Below are 16,367 nucleotides of genomic sequence, written 5' to 3' on the forward strand. Positions count from 1 at the left end.
TGGCGGGGTTACTGTTTCTCGCCAGTTCAATAGTATAGTCTTTTTCCCAGTCAACACTGCTCGTCTGAGGAAAGAGGTGAATCCCGGAACTATGGGTATCGACTCTTTGTAGACTCCAAAGAGCAGCAATGGATGTTTCTGTATGGTGCGACCCCAGTATGTTTGAGTTTCAGCCAGTACCCGGGACCAGAAGTCCGCTATGTTAGGGCAGTGCCAAAACATGTGACCAAGTGTTGCAAATGATTGTCCACATCTGGGGCACGCCCCAGAGTCACCAAACCCCGCCTTCAGCGCTCTTGATGGAGAAATATACAGCCTCATCGCAAATTTATACTGTAACTCCCAATGACGCGTGTAGATTGCGCCACTCTGGGCTGAACGAAGGAAGTCTTTGAATATCTCTGTTGTTACTTCAGTCTCCAAGTCTCTGGCCCAGGCCTGTGCTCTGCTAATGTAATCAATGTCCTCTGTGGAGTCCTGGAGGAACCTGTGGTGATATCGGAGGGGCACGGAGGTTTGGGCTCCAAGGGTCATAGCCGTATTTAAGGTGTCTTGTACATCTTCACTAAGGTTAATCCAGCCCAGGGCTTTCAGGTAGTGCTGAATCTGCAGATATGCAAAATGATCAGTCTGAGCCAAATGGTGTTCTCGCTTAAGCTCCGCAAAGGGGCGTATTTTCCCTTCTTCAGTCAGAAGTTGGTACAAATAAAGTATTCCTTTGTCTCTCCAACGCTTAAAGGACACCGAGGAGGAACCCTCTGGAAAGTCCGGGTTGTGGTATAATGGCAGAAAAGGAGTCACCTTCCAATCAAAGTGGTGTCTCTTGCACCGCCACCTCCATGCTGCCCGTGCTGATGTAACTAAGGGGTTGTTCCCTACTCTGGCAGCTATCTCCCTTCCAGGTGCATGTAACAGCCAGCCCAAATGTGCATTGGGAGAGAGGGACATCTCCAATCGTGTATTAGAAAAGTCTTTCTGCCCCGTCAACCAATCCCTTATATGTCTCATTGAGCACGCCACTGTAAGGTACCTGATATTTAGCAGTCCCATCCCGCCATGAGCTCTGGGCTTCTGAATAATGTGAAGTGGGAGTCTGGGTTTCTTCCCCTGCCACAGAAAAGCCTGTGTCACACCATTCAGAACCCGCTCCTCCCTCCGTCTCAAATATAGTGGCAACATCTGGAACAGGTAAAGCCACTTGGGCGCTATCATCATGTTTAATAGTCCAATGCGGCCCGATAGGGACAGTGGGAATGCCCCCCAGAGCTGCAGTGTGCGTTTCGTCTGTGCCAACAATGGGAGGACATTCCTGTCATATAGCAGCCCTTTGTCAGAGGGAATCACCACACCGAGATATTGGACCTGCCCCTCCGCCCACTGTAGAGGAAAGGAACCCCCCCCCCCATTTCCGCCGCAACTCTGGGTCCAGCGGCATCGCTAGTGATTTTGTTAAATTTAGCTGAAAGCCAGATAGTGTGCCGTAGCCCTCGATGGTGCGGAGGAGCTGGTCCAGGGAAGTCCGAGGATGACTCAACAAGAACATCAAGTCATCCGCGTACGCCAGTACCTTTAGCTCATGTCCATGTAAGCGTATCCCTTGTATTTGTTTGTGTATGCGCAGCTCGCACAACAAAGGTTCTAGGGTCAGCAGGAATAATAATGGTGACAGGGGGCAACCCTGACGCGTCCCTTTCTGAATGTCAAAGCCTTCCGTTTGGACCCCGTTGACCAGCACCATAGCCCGCACCCCCGTATAGAGAGTCGATATAGCCTGCAGGAACCATCCCTCTAACCCTACCCACTTCAGAGTTTCGAAGAGGAAGGGCCACAGCACGCGATCGAACGCGCGCTCCGCATCTAAACTCACTAATAGCCCTGAAGATGGTGTGTCGGCTTCTGCGGAGGTGGCTAGGAGCACTTTATGTACATTTATAACCGACTGGCGCCCTCTAACGAACCCAGCCTGCTCCTCCCGCACCAGCTGTGGCAGCAGCGGGGCCAACCTGTCCGCCAGAATTCTGGCCAGCAGCTTGGCCTCCACATTAATGAGCGAAATAGGCCGGTAAGAGCCAGGCTGTAGGTGATCTCTGCCTTTTTTGGGTATCAAGCTTATGAGTGCCGTGTTTGCGTGGATCGGGAACCGCCCCGCCCTGACCACTGCATGGAAGTAATCCAATAATGGTCCTGTTATCTGGGGTTTTAGCATTTTGTAAAATTCCCCTGATAGACCGTCGGGCCCCGGCGCTGAGTGCAGCTTCAATGCGGCAATAGCTTTGTGCAGCTCCTTGGTCTCTATCGGTTTGTGTAATTGTGGTAATTGTTCCTCCATAAGTTTTCCCATTTGAACCTTATCAAGATATTTTTGAATGGCTGCTCTTATGTCCGTTGGCTCCTGAGATCCCTTGTATAGGTCAGCGAAGTGTCTGTAGAATACCCTCGCTATCCCTTCTGGCTTAGTGACAATGCCCCCTGTGTGCTGACGTATAGCCGCTATGTAGTTCCTCTTGCGCATTCCTTTTATTAATCTCGCTAGCATCCCTCCAGCCTTATCCCCATATTTGTATAATCTGTACTTCCGATAAAGAAGGGAGCGAGTCGTGCGCTCATGTAACAAACTGTTAAGTGCTATTCTCGTGGCCATGAAAGATTCATAATGTGCGGGTGTAGGCCGCCTACTGTACTGCTGTCTAGCTAATCGAAGTTTCCTCTCTAAGTCTATGATACCTCTTGTTATTTTCCGGTTGCGGTTGCTGACAAACGCTATCACCCCACCTCTTAGTACTGCTTTTGCCGTGGACCAAAATAAGATTGGGTCTTCTAAGTGCCCCTGGTTGTGAGTGTAAAACTCCTCCCAGTCTTTCTGTAGGTGTTCCCGAAGCTCTTTCGAGTGAAACAAATAGGATGGAAACCTCCAACTGTGGGGCCTACTGAAATAAGCCGTAGGTTCCAACTCCAACCACACCAGCGAGTGGTCAGAGATCTCCTCCAGGACAATCATGGCCCCGACTACCCTCTGAAACAGATCTTGGGATGTAAATATATAGTCTAGCCGGGACTGGGAGCGATGTGCTCTAGATGTGTGTGTGTAGTTTCTTTCCTCCTCATGGAGCAATCTCCAGGGGTCAAGCAAGCCTAACTTCTGGCAGAACAGATCTAAAAGTGATGGGGCACTGTGTAAATTCCCAGATGACTGTGTAGACCTGTCTAACGCCAGGACCATTACTTGATTCATGTCTCCCGCTATCACCATGGGCAGGTTTGCATGAGCTTGGCAGTGTGCTAGTAGCTGGGAATAAAATCTGTTTGCTTCTGTGTGAGGGCCATATACTGACACCAATAGAATCTCAGTTCCTTGCAAGTTAATCTTAATTCCCACATATCTGCCCTCGCCATCTTTGAATGCTAGTTTGGCTGTGCACATTAAGGCTTTGTGTATGAGAATTGCTGTCCCACCGCGTCTGCCGGTAGCTGGCGAGTAAAACACGTCTCCTACCCAACCCCGTTTTAGTTTCTCATGTTCCTCCCCTGACAGTCTGGTCTCCTGTAAGCAGGCAATTCCCACTTGGTGGCGTTTAAGAGCAGCCAGAATCTTAGTTCTTTTGATAGGAGAAGTAATGCCACAGATATTCCAGGAGATGAGACGCGTCTTACCGCTCATAGTTGAACCCTCTATGGGATCTGTCCAGATGTTCCAATTTGAGACAGCCCCTGGGGCTCCCAGCCACACCCCCAGGCGCACCAGAAAGGTCCCTCTCTCCACCACCTCCACCATTCACATGCATCTTTCAAGTCCTCACCTAATACACCAGGATCCATGTCTACCCGACTCCCCGCCTCAATCAGATGTTGGTATCTTCCCCCCCTTCCCTTATCTAACCCTTCTCTACCCTCCCAACCCCCCTGTCCCATCCCCAAACTCTCTGCTAAACCCTTACCCAAAAAAACACACCTGGATGAATCTATGGGAGCCTCTGCCATGCTCGAGGCCCACCGCCCCATCTCTTTTAGGTGTGAGTTGCTTCTCTTTAGTTGCTCCTAATTGCGTGATAGTGGCATTCAGTGCCTGAAATTTAAGTCCGTGTAAAACTACTCTCATTCCGCTGGTTGGTCCCCACTGTGCTCCTGCTTTTGCTGCTCCGACTTGGCTATGTAGGCTTGTGCTGTGGTCACGGAATCATGAGTCTGCCACTTGCCATTATGGCGGATTTTTAGGACCGCTGGGTAAATAAGCATGAATTGTACTTGCATGTCATGTAGGCGGCGGCACAGCGGGGTGAACTTCTTCCTGCGCTCTTGTAATGAGGCTGAGAAGTCCTGAAAAATACGAATGAGCTTTCCATCATAAGTTGTAGTGTCTTGCTTGAGCCGATAGCCCCGCAAGATTTCCATCTTGTGTATATAGTTGTGTATCTTTATGATTACGGGTCGTGGGGTCTGTCGGCCATCTTGGACGCGGCCCAGCCGATGGACCCGCTCCAAGCAGAGAGCCCCGGCATGGTCGGACAGCGCAAACTCTGAGGTCAGCCACTTTTCGACTACCGTGGCCAGCACTGAGTCCCCCACAGATTCTGGTATGCCGATGAGTCGAAGGTTACTGCGGCGCGCTCTGTTTTCAAGCTCATCAACTTTGTCCGTTAGAGTGCCCACCATCTTCTGTAAGTTGTCCATCTGTGATGGTATTGGCTGTTGCACGTCCTCCAGCTCGGATACTCTCCGCTCTAGCTCTCCCATCCTCTGTATTGTCTCCGCTAGTGTATTTTCGAACCCTGACAACTGCGCGGAAAGTTTTTCAAAACGCGGCTCCAGCGCCTGGGTCAGCAGTTTTTCAAAGCACGGTTCCAGAGCCTGGGCAACCGCCATTGTGAGTTGCACTATCTGCTCTGCTGAAAAGCTCTGTCCACATGGTGGCGGGGCCTTCGCTTCGCTAGCTTCCGCCACCCGTTGTTTTTCCCTCTCTTTTTTTGCGCTCCGCGCTGGCAAAACTTTGGGTGTTGCCTCGACATACTTGCCCATGGTCTTCTGGATGAATTACCAGCGTGAGTCGGTCACTGATTGTATAATTTTTTCGGAGGTTTTAAGCAATTTGGAGCGGAGGGCCTCGGAGAGCAAAAGACACGCGTCTTTCCTCCCTCAGTGCATCACGTGACTCTTCAGCGTTTAACTTTAAAAAAGGAGACTATGATAAAATGAGAAGAACGGTGGGAAAAAAAAAAAACTTAGAAAAGCGACTGCGAGGGTCAAAAATTTACATCAAGCGTGGATGCTGTTCAAAAACACCATCCTGGAAGCCCAGGCCAAATATATTCCACGTATTAAAAAAGGAGGACGGAAGACCAAACGACAGCCGGTATGGTTAAAAAGTGAGGTGAAGGAAGCTATTAGAGCTAAAACAAAATCCTTCAGAAAACGGAAGAAGGAACCGACTGAAAATAATAAGAAACAGCATAAGGAATGTCAAGTCAAATGCAAAGCGCTGATAAGGAAGGCTAAGAGGGACTTTGAAAAAAAGATTGCGTTGGAGGCAAAAACACATAGTAAACATTTTTTTTAGGTATATTACAAGCAGGAAGCCGGCAAAAGAATCGGTTGGACCAATAGATGACCGAGGAGTAAAAGGGGCGATCAGGGAAGACAAAGCCGTAGCGGAGAGATTAAATGAATTCTTTGCTTCGGTCTTCACTGAGGAAGATTTGGGTGGGATACCGGTGCCAGAAAAGGTATTCAAAGCTGATGAGTTGGAGAAACTTAATGAATTCTCTGTAAACCTGGAGGATGTAATGGGGCAGTTCTACAAACTGAAGAGTAGCAAATCTCCTGGACCGGATGGTATTCATCCCAGAGTACTGATAGAATTGAAAAATGAGCTTGCAAAGCTGTTGTTAGTAATATGTAATTTATCCTTAAAATCAAGCGTGGTACCGGAAGATTGGAGGGTGGCCAATGTAATGTCGATTTTTTTTTTTTGATTTATATAAGTTTTTATTGAATAATGGTGTTACAGAACACTTAAGCAAGAACATTATGCAAGTCAACTCAGCAAACATTCAAACAAATATCAAATTTTTCACTTTTTACACAAAAAAATAAGGTCCTGTAGCCATTATAGTTGAAATATATTGACACTTCAAAAAATTTTTAATTTTCTTATTGAATATCTATCCCCCTAACCCAAGTGAAACCTCCTTCTTACCCCCTTATCCCTCCCTCCCTCATCCCTCATCTCTCTTTCACTCTTATACCCTCCATCAAGCACATACTTTCAAAAAGGATTTCCAAACTTTTTCCCAGTTGGGCAAGGAATGGCGCTTGACAGCTGTCAACCTCTCCATATCACAGATATATCTTACTTTCGTAATCCACGACACCAGTGAGGGAACCCGCTCCACCTTCCACTGTTGAGCCAAATTCATTCGCGCAGCATGCAAGGAGCCCCTCACAAGTGCCCACTGACTAGCCGTAAGACCATCAGGCCTCCGACCCAGAATGAAAATCGAAGGATGCCACTGTACAGCTCTTCCCGTCCAGGCCTGAAGTCGGGACCGCACGCTCTTCCAGTAAGCCTGCGCCTTTGGACAGGTCCACCAAATGTGTCCCATAGTTCCCACGCCTCCACACTTTCTCCAACAATCCTTCGAGACATGTGCATACATATGGTGTAATCTCTGTGGGGTGAGGTACCATCTATAAAATACTTTAATGGCATTTTCCTTCATAGCTACTGCCCAGGAGGATCTCAAAATCGTCCTCTCCAGCCTGAGCCAGTCCTGCTCCGGCATATTAAAACTAAGTTCCTGTTCCCACCTCTGTCTGTGCAGTGTATATGGCTTAATTCGTGTCCCGAAGAATTCATACAGGTAAGTAATCATACCCCGCGTGGACCGTGTCTGTACACATATCTCTTCCAGGGGGTGTGTTTCTCTTTTCATACATTCTACATAATTAGGTCCCTGCAAAAAGTGTTGTATTTGTAGGTATGCGTATCTGTCATCAAGCCTAAGTCCGTAATCTTCTACCAGTCTGTCAAATGATATTATGTCTGTTCCTACATGCATTTGCCCACACAATTCCAACCCCACTGTAGCCCATCGTCGAAATGTGGTACTCCCCAATCCCGGCTCGAACCTCGGGTTGCCAACTATGGGTGTCAACCCAGACACTAAGGGCTGGCGCTCCCCAAACATACAATCCCAGTAATGGAATGCGGCTTGACCCGTTGGTGGAAATTTATCCACCTGCCCTCTATGTTTACCAGGCAGCCACATTAAATGCCCTAATGCACGAGACCCGACCAATGTTTGTTCTATGCTCACCCATATTTTGTGGTCTTCCTTACGGAACCATTCCACCGCTGCCCTCGACTGCGCTGCGCAATAATATCCAAATAGGTTGGGAACTCCCAGACCCCCCTCCCTCTTACTTTTATATAAAAAGGCTCTGGGTAAACGTGGTCTTTTATTATTCCAGATAAATCGGACCAAACTGTCCTGGAGCCCAGACAAAAACTGCCTCGGCAATCTGAGAGGGAGTACCTGAAACAAATATAGCAACCGAGGTAAAATATTCATTTTAAGTGCTGCTATCCGCCCCATCCAGGACAATCCCATTGGCATCCATCTCTCCAAATCTCGCTTTATTTCTTTCTGGAGGCCTGGGTAGTTGACTTCAAACACAGCAGATAAGTTATGCGGAATTTGCACCCCCAAATATCTTATTGCCCGCTCCTCCCATTTGAAAGCAAAGGATGTTTTCAGCGTGTCTAATAGACCCTCCGAAACCCCCACCGCTAGGCCAACTGACTTGCTAGCATTGAGTTTGTATCCGGACACTCGAGTGTATCTCTCTATCTCTCTCATGACATTTGGGAAGGATATCAACGGTTTAGTCAGTGACAAAAGTACATCATCCGCAAATAACGCAATTTTGTGTTCCTGGCCTCCCACCTTTATCCCCGCTATGTCTACATTTTCCCGTATAGCCTCCGCCAGTGGCTCCATCGCCAGTGCAAACAAGAGGGGGGACAACGGGCATCCCTGACGTGTACCCCGCCCCAGCTTAAATGCCGCTGAGTGCCCTCCGTTAACCCTCACACACGCCCTTGGGGATGTGTAGAGCGCTTGGATCCAATTTCTATAAAACTGTCCAATCCCCAATCTCCGGAGGACCTTATCCAGGTAGCCCCAATGGACCCGGTCGAAAGCTTTTTCTGCGTCTAGACCTAACAGCACCATCGGGCAAGCTTTCTTTTGTGCCTGAAATACTAAGTCCAACGTTCTTCGTATATTGTCCCCAGCCTGCCTATTAGCCACAAACCCAACTTGGTCTGGATGTATCAGGCCCGGGAGCACCCCGCCCAGTCGGTTCGCTAGCACCTTTGCCAATATTTTAACGTCTGTATTGAGTATTGATATTGGCCTATACGCAGCACAGTCCGTTTTATCTTTGTCCGGTTTCGGTATGATTGCTACCCACGCCTCCATCATGGTCTTAGGGAGCTGGGCCCCTTCTCTCACTGAATTGATTACCAACGTAAGGTATGGGGCCAATATTCCCCCAAACGTTTTAAAGAATTCGTTGGTAAACCCGTCGAGGCCCGGCACCTTTCCTGTTGGCAAGGATTTGATAACCTGGGTCACCTCTGTCACCTGAATCGGGGCTTCCAAATCCCTCTTTTGCTGTTCCGTCAACACTGCCAGTCCCCTATCATTTAAATAGTCGTCTATTTCCCCTGTCTGCACAGCAGCATCCTCCGAGTACAGAGATTCATAGTATTCTGCAAATCTTTCCCTAATTTGGGCTGAAGTGTGCAGCATGTTCCCCTTAACATCCTTCACTCTCAGAATGTGTCTGTCTGCTCTCATCTTCCTCAATTTGTGAGCCAATAGCCTCCCTGGTTTATTTGTGGACTCGTAATATACCTGCTTCAAACGTGCCTGTACAAATTTCAAACTTTCTTCGTGCAAGCCCGCTATCTCCAATCTCACTGCTTGGAGCCTCCGGTAGTCAGACACTGAGCCAAAGGCCCTATATCTAACCTCCAAGGCCCCAAGTGTCTGCATGCACTGAGCCAACCGTTCTTTGTGTATTCTATTCCTCTGACCAGCCCTCTTTATAAAATACCCTCTGGCTACCGCCTTAAAGGCATCCCATACTACATCCAGTGCTGGTCCTGAGTCCATATTAAGCTCAAAGTACTCTTGTAACACTTTTGTAAATTTAGCCACAGTGGCCGGATCTTGCAATAAGCAGTTATTCAGGGTCCATCTTTTATCTCTCGTTTCCTCTCTCAAAGAGGGGAGGACGGCCCACACCGGAGCATGGTCCGAAATAGTAATGTAGCCTATGTGAGATTCCCCACCCCCCTCCGAGAGAGTCTTGTCAACAAATATATAATCCAATCTAGAATATGAGAGGTGCACTTGAGAATGATAAGTATAGTCCCTCCTTCTAGGGTGTCCCAGTCTCCACACATCGTATAGCCCCATCTCATCTACAAAATTCTTCAGGGATCTAGAAATTTTCAAATCATTTGGAGCTGGAGGGGTCGACCGGTCTAGCCCCGGTTGCATGGTGGCATTAAAGTCTCCAGCCATCAGCAACTTCCCTCTAACAAAGGCTTGCAACTCTCTGTGAAGTCGCACAAAGAAGCGCTCCTGTCGCTCATTAGGGGCATAAACATTGACCAAAGTGTATTCCTCCTGCTCCAAAAGAACATGCAAGAATAAATATCGTCCCTCCACTTCCCTTTTCACATGCAATATCTGAGCCTGAACATCTCTATGAAGCATAATTGCCACTCCTCTTTTTTTAGCCCCCTTCGCATCAGAAGCAAAATACATTTTCGGATATTGCTTAAAAACTAAATGCTTCTCATGTGATTTTAGGAAATGAGTTTCCTGTAGAAATACAACATGTGGGTGCATTCGACGTAATTCCCTCCCCAAAGCATGTCGTTTATATGGAGAATTTAGACCTCTTACATTATAAGTGAGCAACTTAAGGTCAGCCATCTACATTTTTCATTACACAACCTCCTGTTGATGAAAGGTTTAGTTTAATTCCATATTTCCCTCCTTCATGCCCCTTCCTCCCCTTCCCCCCTCCCCATTCTACCTCCAGATCTTGATCCCGTTCTTCCCATCCCAACTGCCCTCCCTCTCTTACCCTCCCAATCCCTCCCTCCCTCATCTACCCACCAACCAGTGCTTTTCAGCACTACCTGGGCGCCCAGAGAAAGATAACCCCACCAGCCAAACTTAATATGAAATTAAGAATTCCACAAACCTCCACTCAATCCATCCCCCCCCCCCCCCCCCCACTGTATCCTCTATTAACCAACTGCGAACTTCACCTCAGATCCAAATTAAACTTAAACTTTTTAATTTCCCTCTTAACTTCCTCCGGACTGTCCCGACAAGCATATATCAAGGTATTCACCCAGTTCAGTATATAGTCATTCAGGTCTGATTCCCATTCCTCTTTCCTGTTTTCTCCACACGTTTCCACCTCTGCTCTTTGTGGAGGGTGCTATACCCACAGGCAGTGATTCCATCGGAGCCAATCCCGCCTCGTGCAGAAACTTCCACGCCGCTTCCACTTTTCTGCATCGAATACTCTCTCCTTGTAGCTCAAAACAGAGTGCGAATGGGAAACCCCATCGATATGCAATTTTTTCTTTTATCAGGATTTCGATTGCCGGTTTCATAGCTCTTCTCTGTGTCAGAGTAAATATAGATAAGTCTTGATAAATCGATATTTGTGCTCCGTTGAACTCCAAAGTGGATGTCTGGCGAGCTTTCTGCCAGATCTGCTCCTTGCTGACATATGAGGTGAATCGGACCACTATATCTCTTGGTCTGTTGTCTCTGCTTTTTGCCAGGGCTCTGTGGGCTCTATCAATACCCATTTCTTCAGCATCAAAACTTTCTCCCATCAGCTGCTCACACAGGATTCTCACCACTTTCTGGACGTCCTCCGTGCCAGCGCTCTCTGGCACGCCTCGAAATCTTAAGTTCTGTCTGCGCCCGCGATTTTCAAGATCATCCATCTGAAACCGCATCTCCTCTGCCTGCTCATCCATCTTGTTTAGCCTCTTTTCCACTGCGGCGCTCTTTTCTTCCTGTTCGTCCATTTTTTCCTCCAGCGTCTCAACCCTGCCCCCCAGCTCCCTCAGATCTACACTCAGAGCGTCCACATGTTCCAGGATTTCATCCTTGGAAGCCCGAATTTCTGCCCGAATCACCTCAAGGCATTTTATCAATTCAGTGGGCAGGGCTTGCATCGGAGCGATATCGTCGGCGTCGCCGCGGGAGCCGGGTCCTTCCGATTCGGCCATATGCGAGCCTCGTGGTTTTGGGGAAGCTGGCTTAGGCAGGCCCCGCGTCAATTGTCTCGTTGAAAGCCGCTCGTTGTCCCGCGGAGGAGCGGTGTTTTTTTTGCTCATGATATTGGAAACTTCTCACCCTCACGCCAGTGCCGTTCCAGCCAGTCAAATTGGTTTAAAGCGCAATTGCAGCAATTTAATCAGCGGGGGATCGCGGAGCAAGAGGATCAAGCGTCCATTCGGCTGTGTGACGTCACTTCGTAATGTCGATTTTTAAAAAAGGTTCCAGAGGAGATCCGGGAAATTATAGACCGGCGAGTCTGACGTTGGTGCCGGGCAAAATGGTAGAGACTATTATTAAGAACAAAATTACAGAGCATATTCAAAAGCATGGATTAATGAGACAAAGTCAACATGGATTTAGTGAAGGGAAATCTTGCCTCACCAATCTACTACATTTCTTTCAAGGGGTGAACAAACATGTGGATATAGGTGAGCCAGCTGATATTGTGTATCTGGATTTTCAGAAGGCGTTTGACAAAGTACCTCATGAAAGACTCCAAAAGAAATTGGAGAGTCATGGGATAGGAGGTAGTGTTCTCCTGTGGATTAAAAACTGGTCAAGAGATAGAAAACATAGTAGGGTTAAATGGTCAGTATTCTCAATGGAGAAGGGTAGTTAGTGGGGTTCCCCAGAGGTCTATGCTGGGACCACTGCTTTCTAACATTTATAAATGGCCTAGAGATGGGAGTAATTAGTAAGGTAATTAAATTTGCTGATGACACAAAGTTATTCAAAGTCGTTAAATTGCGGGAGGACTGTGAAAAATTACAAGAGGACCTAACGAGACTGGGTGTCTAAATGGCAGATGACATTTAATGTGAGCAAGTGCAAAGTGATGCATGTGGGAAAGAGGAACACGAATTATAGCTACGTCATGCAAGGTTCCACGTTAGGAGACACGGACCAAGAAAGGGATCTAGGTGTCGTCGTTGATAATACGTTTAAACCTTCTGCTCAGTGTGCTGCTGCAGCTAAGAAAGCAAATAGGTATTATTAGGAAAGGAATGGAAAACAAAAATGAGGATGTTATAATGCCTTTGTATCGCTCCATGGTGCAACCGCACCTCGAATATTGTGTTCAATTCTGGTCGCCGCAACCCAAAAAAGATATAGTGGAATTAGAAAAGGTGCAGAGAAGGGCGACGAAAATGATAAAGGGGATGGGACGACTTCCCTATGAGGAAAGGCTAAAGCGGCTACGGCTCTTCAGCTTGGAGAAAAGGCGGCTGAGGGGAGATATGATAGAGGTCTATAAAATAATGAGTTGAATGGGTAGATGTGAAGCGTCTGTTTACACTTTCCAAAAATACTAGGACTAGGGGGCATGCGATGAACCTACAATGTAGTAAATTTAAAACGAATCAGAGAAAATTCTTCTTCACTCAACGTGTAATTAAACTCTGGAATTCACTGTCAAAGAATGTGGTAAAGGCGGTTAGCTTAGCAGAGTTTAAAAAAGGTTTGGACGGTTTCCTAAAGGAAAAGTCCATAGACCGTTATTAAATGGACTTGGGGAAAATCCACTATTTCTGGGATAAGAAGTATAAAATGTTTTGTACTTTTCTGGGATCTTGCCAAGTATTTGTGACCTGGATTGGCCATTTGTAGTGGCATAAAAAGTGGATGGTAATATAAGACTTAGCTCACAAATGCCAACCAAGCAGAATTTTCTGCCCCCCAAAAATGATGAAAACTAATTATTACCACTGCCTACAAAACAGTTGTAAAATAATTCTGATTCTTCTACACCATGATTACCAAGTTCTTGGGTCAGCCTGGATTAACAACCAGATTTTCCAGTCATTTCTGGGATGGCATATTCTTCAAGCTTATATAAGTAATAAGAACATTAAGTATTATAAAATCTCAATAATAAGAAAGCTTTTAGTTGTCAACAAAACATCTTGTAATTAGGTTCAGACCTAGTACATAGAGGTAACAAACTTCATGATTTAGCCACTTGATAGGGGAAAGCAGACACAAAGGCATTTCACAGAACGAAAAAAAACAAGGTTAATTGATCATTAGAATCTGTTCTTTTTGATAATGGTCTATAAATCAACTGAGACATGTAAGGGAAAGGGAATGGGACTTACATACCGCCTTTCTGTGGTTTTTCCAACTACATTCAAACGGTTTACATATTATATACAGGTACTTATTTGTACCTGGGACAATGGAGGGTTAAGTGACTTGCCCAGTCACAAGGAGCTGCCCCAGGATCAGTGTCCGCTGCAGCAACCACTAGGCTACTCCTCCACTCCATACATGTAGTATGGAGCTTTTACAAACATCTTATGAACTAGTGTATATAATTTAAAATGTATGCAAGCTGCGACTGGTAATCAATGTAGGTCAATCAAGAGGTGTTACAAAGGAAGGCTTATTTCACCTGGTCTTTATTCTTCAGTTCTTCCACCTGACGGAGCTGCTCTGAGGTCAGGACAATTTCTATGCGCTGCATGTCCCTCATCATTAGGCGCTGGGACTCTAGAAACTGGTCATTGGCTTTCTGCCAGGTGTGTTTCAGTTGGTTGTGCTGCTGTCGCTCCTGCTCCAACAGATGGCAAACTAATTAGAAACATTGGGGGGGGGGGGGGGGGGGGGGGGGAAGGAGGGGAAAAAACCCAAAGCTTACATACCATCCAACTGTGAAAGCTTGTATGCTAACAAATGTATTTAAAATACCCCCCCCCCCCTCATCCAAATTGACTTAATCAAAAGCTGGCTAGCTGGCTATTATGCAGAAGCAAGACATTTTAAAATGACAATGTTCAGTAAAATAGTATACAAAATCTGATTAAAATATATACGTATCCAGTGGTGTGCTGGTAAATTTTTTAACAATGGGCTCTCTCTCCAGGCATAGCCAGTCCTGCAATTTAGAAGTGTGTGTGTGTGTGGGGGGGGGGGGGGGGGGGGGAGGGGGCGCCAACGCATTCCTGTCCTTCCGCCCCACCCCCACCCAGTGTGGGCAGGCTACATATACCTTTACTGTCAGTGATGCTGAGCCCCACCAGCCAAATAAATGGACTGCCACTGCTCGTTTCTGGCTCTGAGCAAGATGTTGGGATTTCTCGTGCATGCTCACAGCATAGGGAGAAGTCCTGGAATGCTGCTGAGCCAGAAACAAGCAGCAGAGAGTGGCAGAAGTCTATTTATTTGGCTGGCAGGGCCCGGCATTCCTGCTAGTAAAGTAAAAGGAGTTCGGGAGGGGGGCCCGAGCACAAATTTTGGGAGACGAGTGTAAAGTAGCAACGGGGAGCCAACTTTAAGAACCAGCTCCCATAATTCTTAAAAACTTAACGGCTCTCGTGAGCTGGTGTAAGCCGGCTCCAACACATCATCCATAGACAAGAGAAAGGGTATGATACATACCTGTAGCAGTTGTTCTCCGAGGACAGCAGGCTGATTGTTCTCACGACTGGGTGACGTCCGCGGCAGCCCCCACCAACCGGAAAAAGCTTCGCGGGACGGTCGACACGCAGGGCACGCCCACCGCGCATGCGCGGCCGTCTTCCCGCCCGTGCGCGACCGCTCCCGCCAGTTGAATAACTAGCAAAAGATGAAACACACAACTCCAAAGGGGAGGAGGGAGGGTAGGTGAGAACAATCAGCCTGCTGTCCTCGGAGAACAACTGCTACAGGTATGTATCATACCCTTTCTCCGAGGACAAGCAGGCTGCTTGTTCTCACGACTGGGGTATCCCTAGCTCTCAGGCTCACTCAAAACAAGAACCCAGGTCAATTGAACCTCGCAACGGCGAGGGTACAACAGGAATTGACCTACGAAGAACAACTAACTGAGAGTGCAGCCTGACCAGAATAAATTCGGGTCCTGGAGGGTGGAGTTGGATTTACACCCCAAACAGATTCTGCAGCACCGACTGCCCGAACCGACTGTCGCGTCGGGTATCCTGCTGGAGGCAGTAATGAGATGTGAATGTGTGGACAGATGACCACGTCGCAGCCTTGCAAATCTCTTCAATAGTGGCTGACTTCAAGTGGGCCACCGACGCTGCCATGGCTCTAACACTATGAGCCGTGACATGACCCTCAAGAGTCAGCCCAGCCTGGGCGTAAGTGAAGGAAATGCAATCTGCTAGCCAATTAGAGATGGTGCGTTTCCCGACAGCGACCCCTAGCCTGTTAGGGTCGAAAGAAATAAACAATTGGGCGGACTGTCTGTTGGGCTGCGTCCGCTCCAAGTAGAAGGCCAATGCTCTCTTGCAGTCCAATGTGTGCAACTGACGTTCAGCAGGGCGGGTATGCGGCCTGGGGAAGAATGTTGGCAAGACAATTGACTGGTTAAGATGGAACTCCGACACCACCTTCGGCAGGAACTTTGGGTGGGTGCGGAGCACTACTCTGTTGTGATGAAATTTGGTATATGGAGCATGAGCTACTAGGGCTTGAAGCTCACTGACCCTACGAGCTGAAGTAACTGCCACCAAGAAAATGACCTTCCAGGTCAAGTACTTCAGATGGCAGGTATTCAGTGGCTCAAAAGGAGGTTTCATCAGCTGAGTGAGGACGACGTTGAGATCCCATGACACTGTAGGAGGCTTGATAGGGGGCTTTGACAAAAGCAAGCCTCTCATGAATCGAACTACTAAAGGCTCTCCAGAGATGGCTTTACCTTCCACACGATAATGGTAAGCACTAATCGCACTAAGGTGATTCCTTACTGAGTTGGTCTTGAGGCCAGACTCCGATAAGTGCAGAAGGTATTCAAGCAGGTTCTGTGCAGGGCAAGAACGAGGTTCTAGGGCCTTGCTCTCACACCACACGACAAACCTCCTCCACTTGAAAAAGTAACTCTTTTTAGTGGAATCCTTCCTAGAGGCAAGCAAGACCCGGGAGACACCCTCAGACAGACCCAACGCAGTGAAGTCTACGCCCTCAACATCCAGGCTGTGAGAGCCAGAGACTGAAGGTTGGGGTGCAGCAACGCTCCGTCGTTCTGCGAAATGAGAGTTGGAA

General features: G+C 47.6%; 1 protein-coding gene across 2 annotated transcripts in view; it reads right to left on the reverse strand.

Moving 5' to 3' along the window:
* Positions 1-16,367, reverse strand: part of RABEP1 (rabaptin, RAB GTPase binding effector protein 1) — a 148,566-nt gene that overhangs the window by 71,879 nt on the left and 60,320 nt on the right. For both annotated transcript variants that reach the window (XM_030222557.1, XM_030222556.1), the window contains one exon: positions 13,777-13,955. In XM_030222557.1, the coding sequence (XP_030078417.1) occupies positions 13,777-13,955 (179 nt within the window). The remainder of the gene's footprint in view (positions 1-13,776; positions 13,956-16,367) is intronic.

The sequence above is a fragment of the Microcaecilia unicolor genome, chromosome 13, assembly GCF_901765095.1.
Source record: "Microcaecilia unicolor chromosome 13, aMicUni1.1, whole genome shotgun sequence".
Taxonomy (NCBI): Eukaryota; Metazoa; Chordata; class Amphibia; order Gymnophiona; family Siphonopidae; genus Microcaecilia; species Microcaecilia unicolor.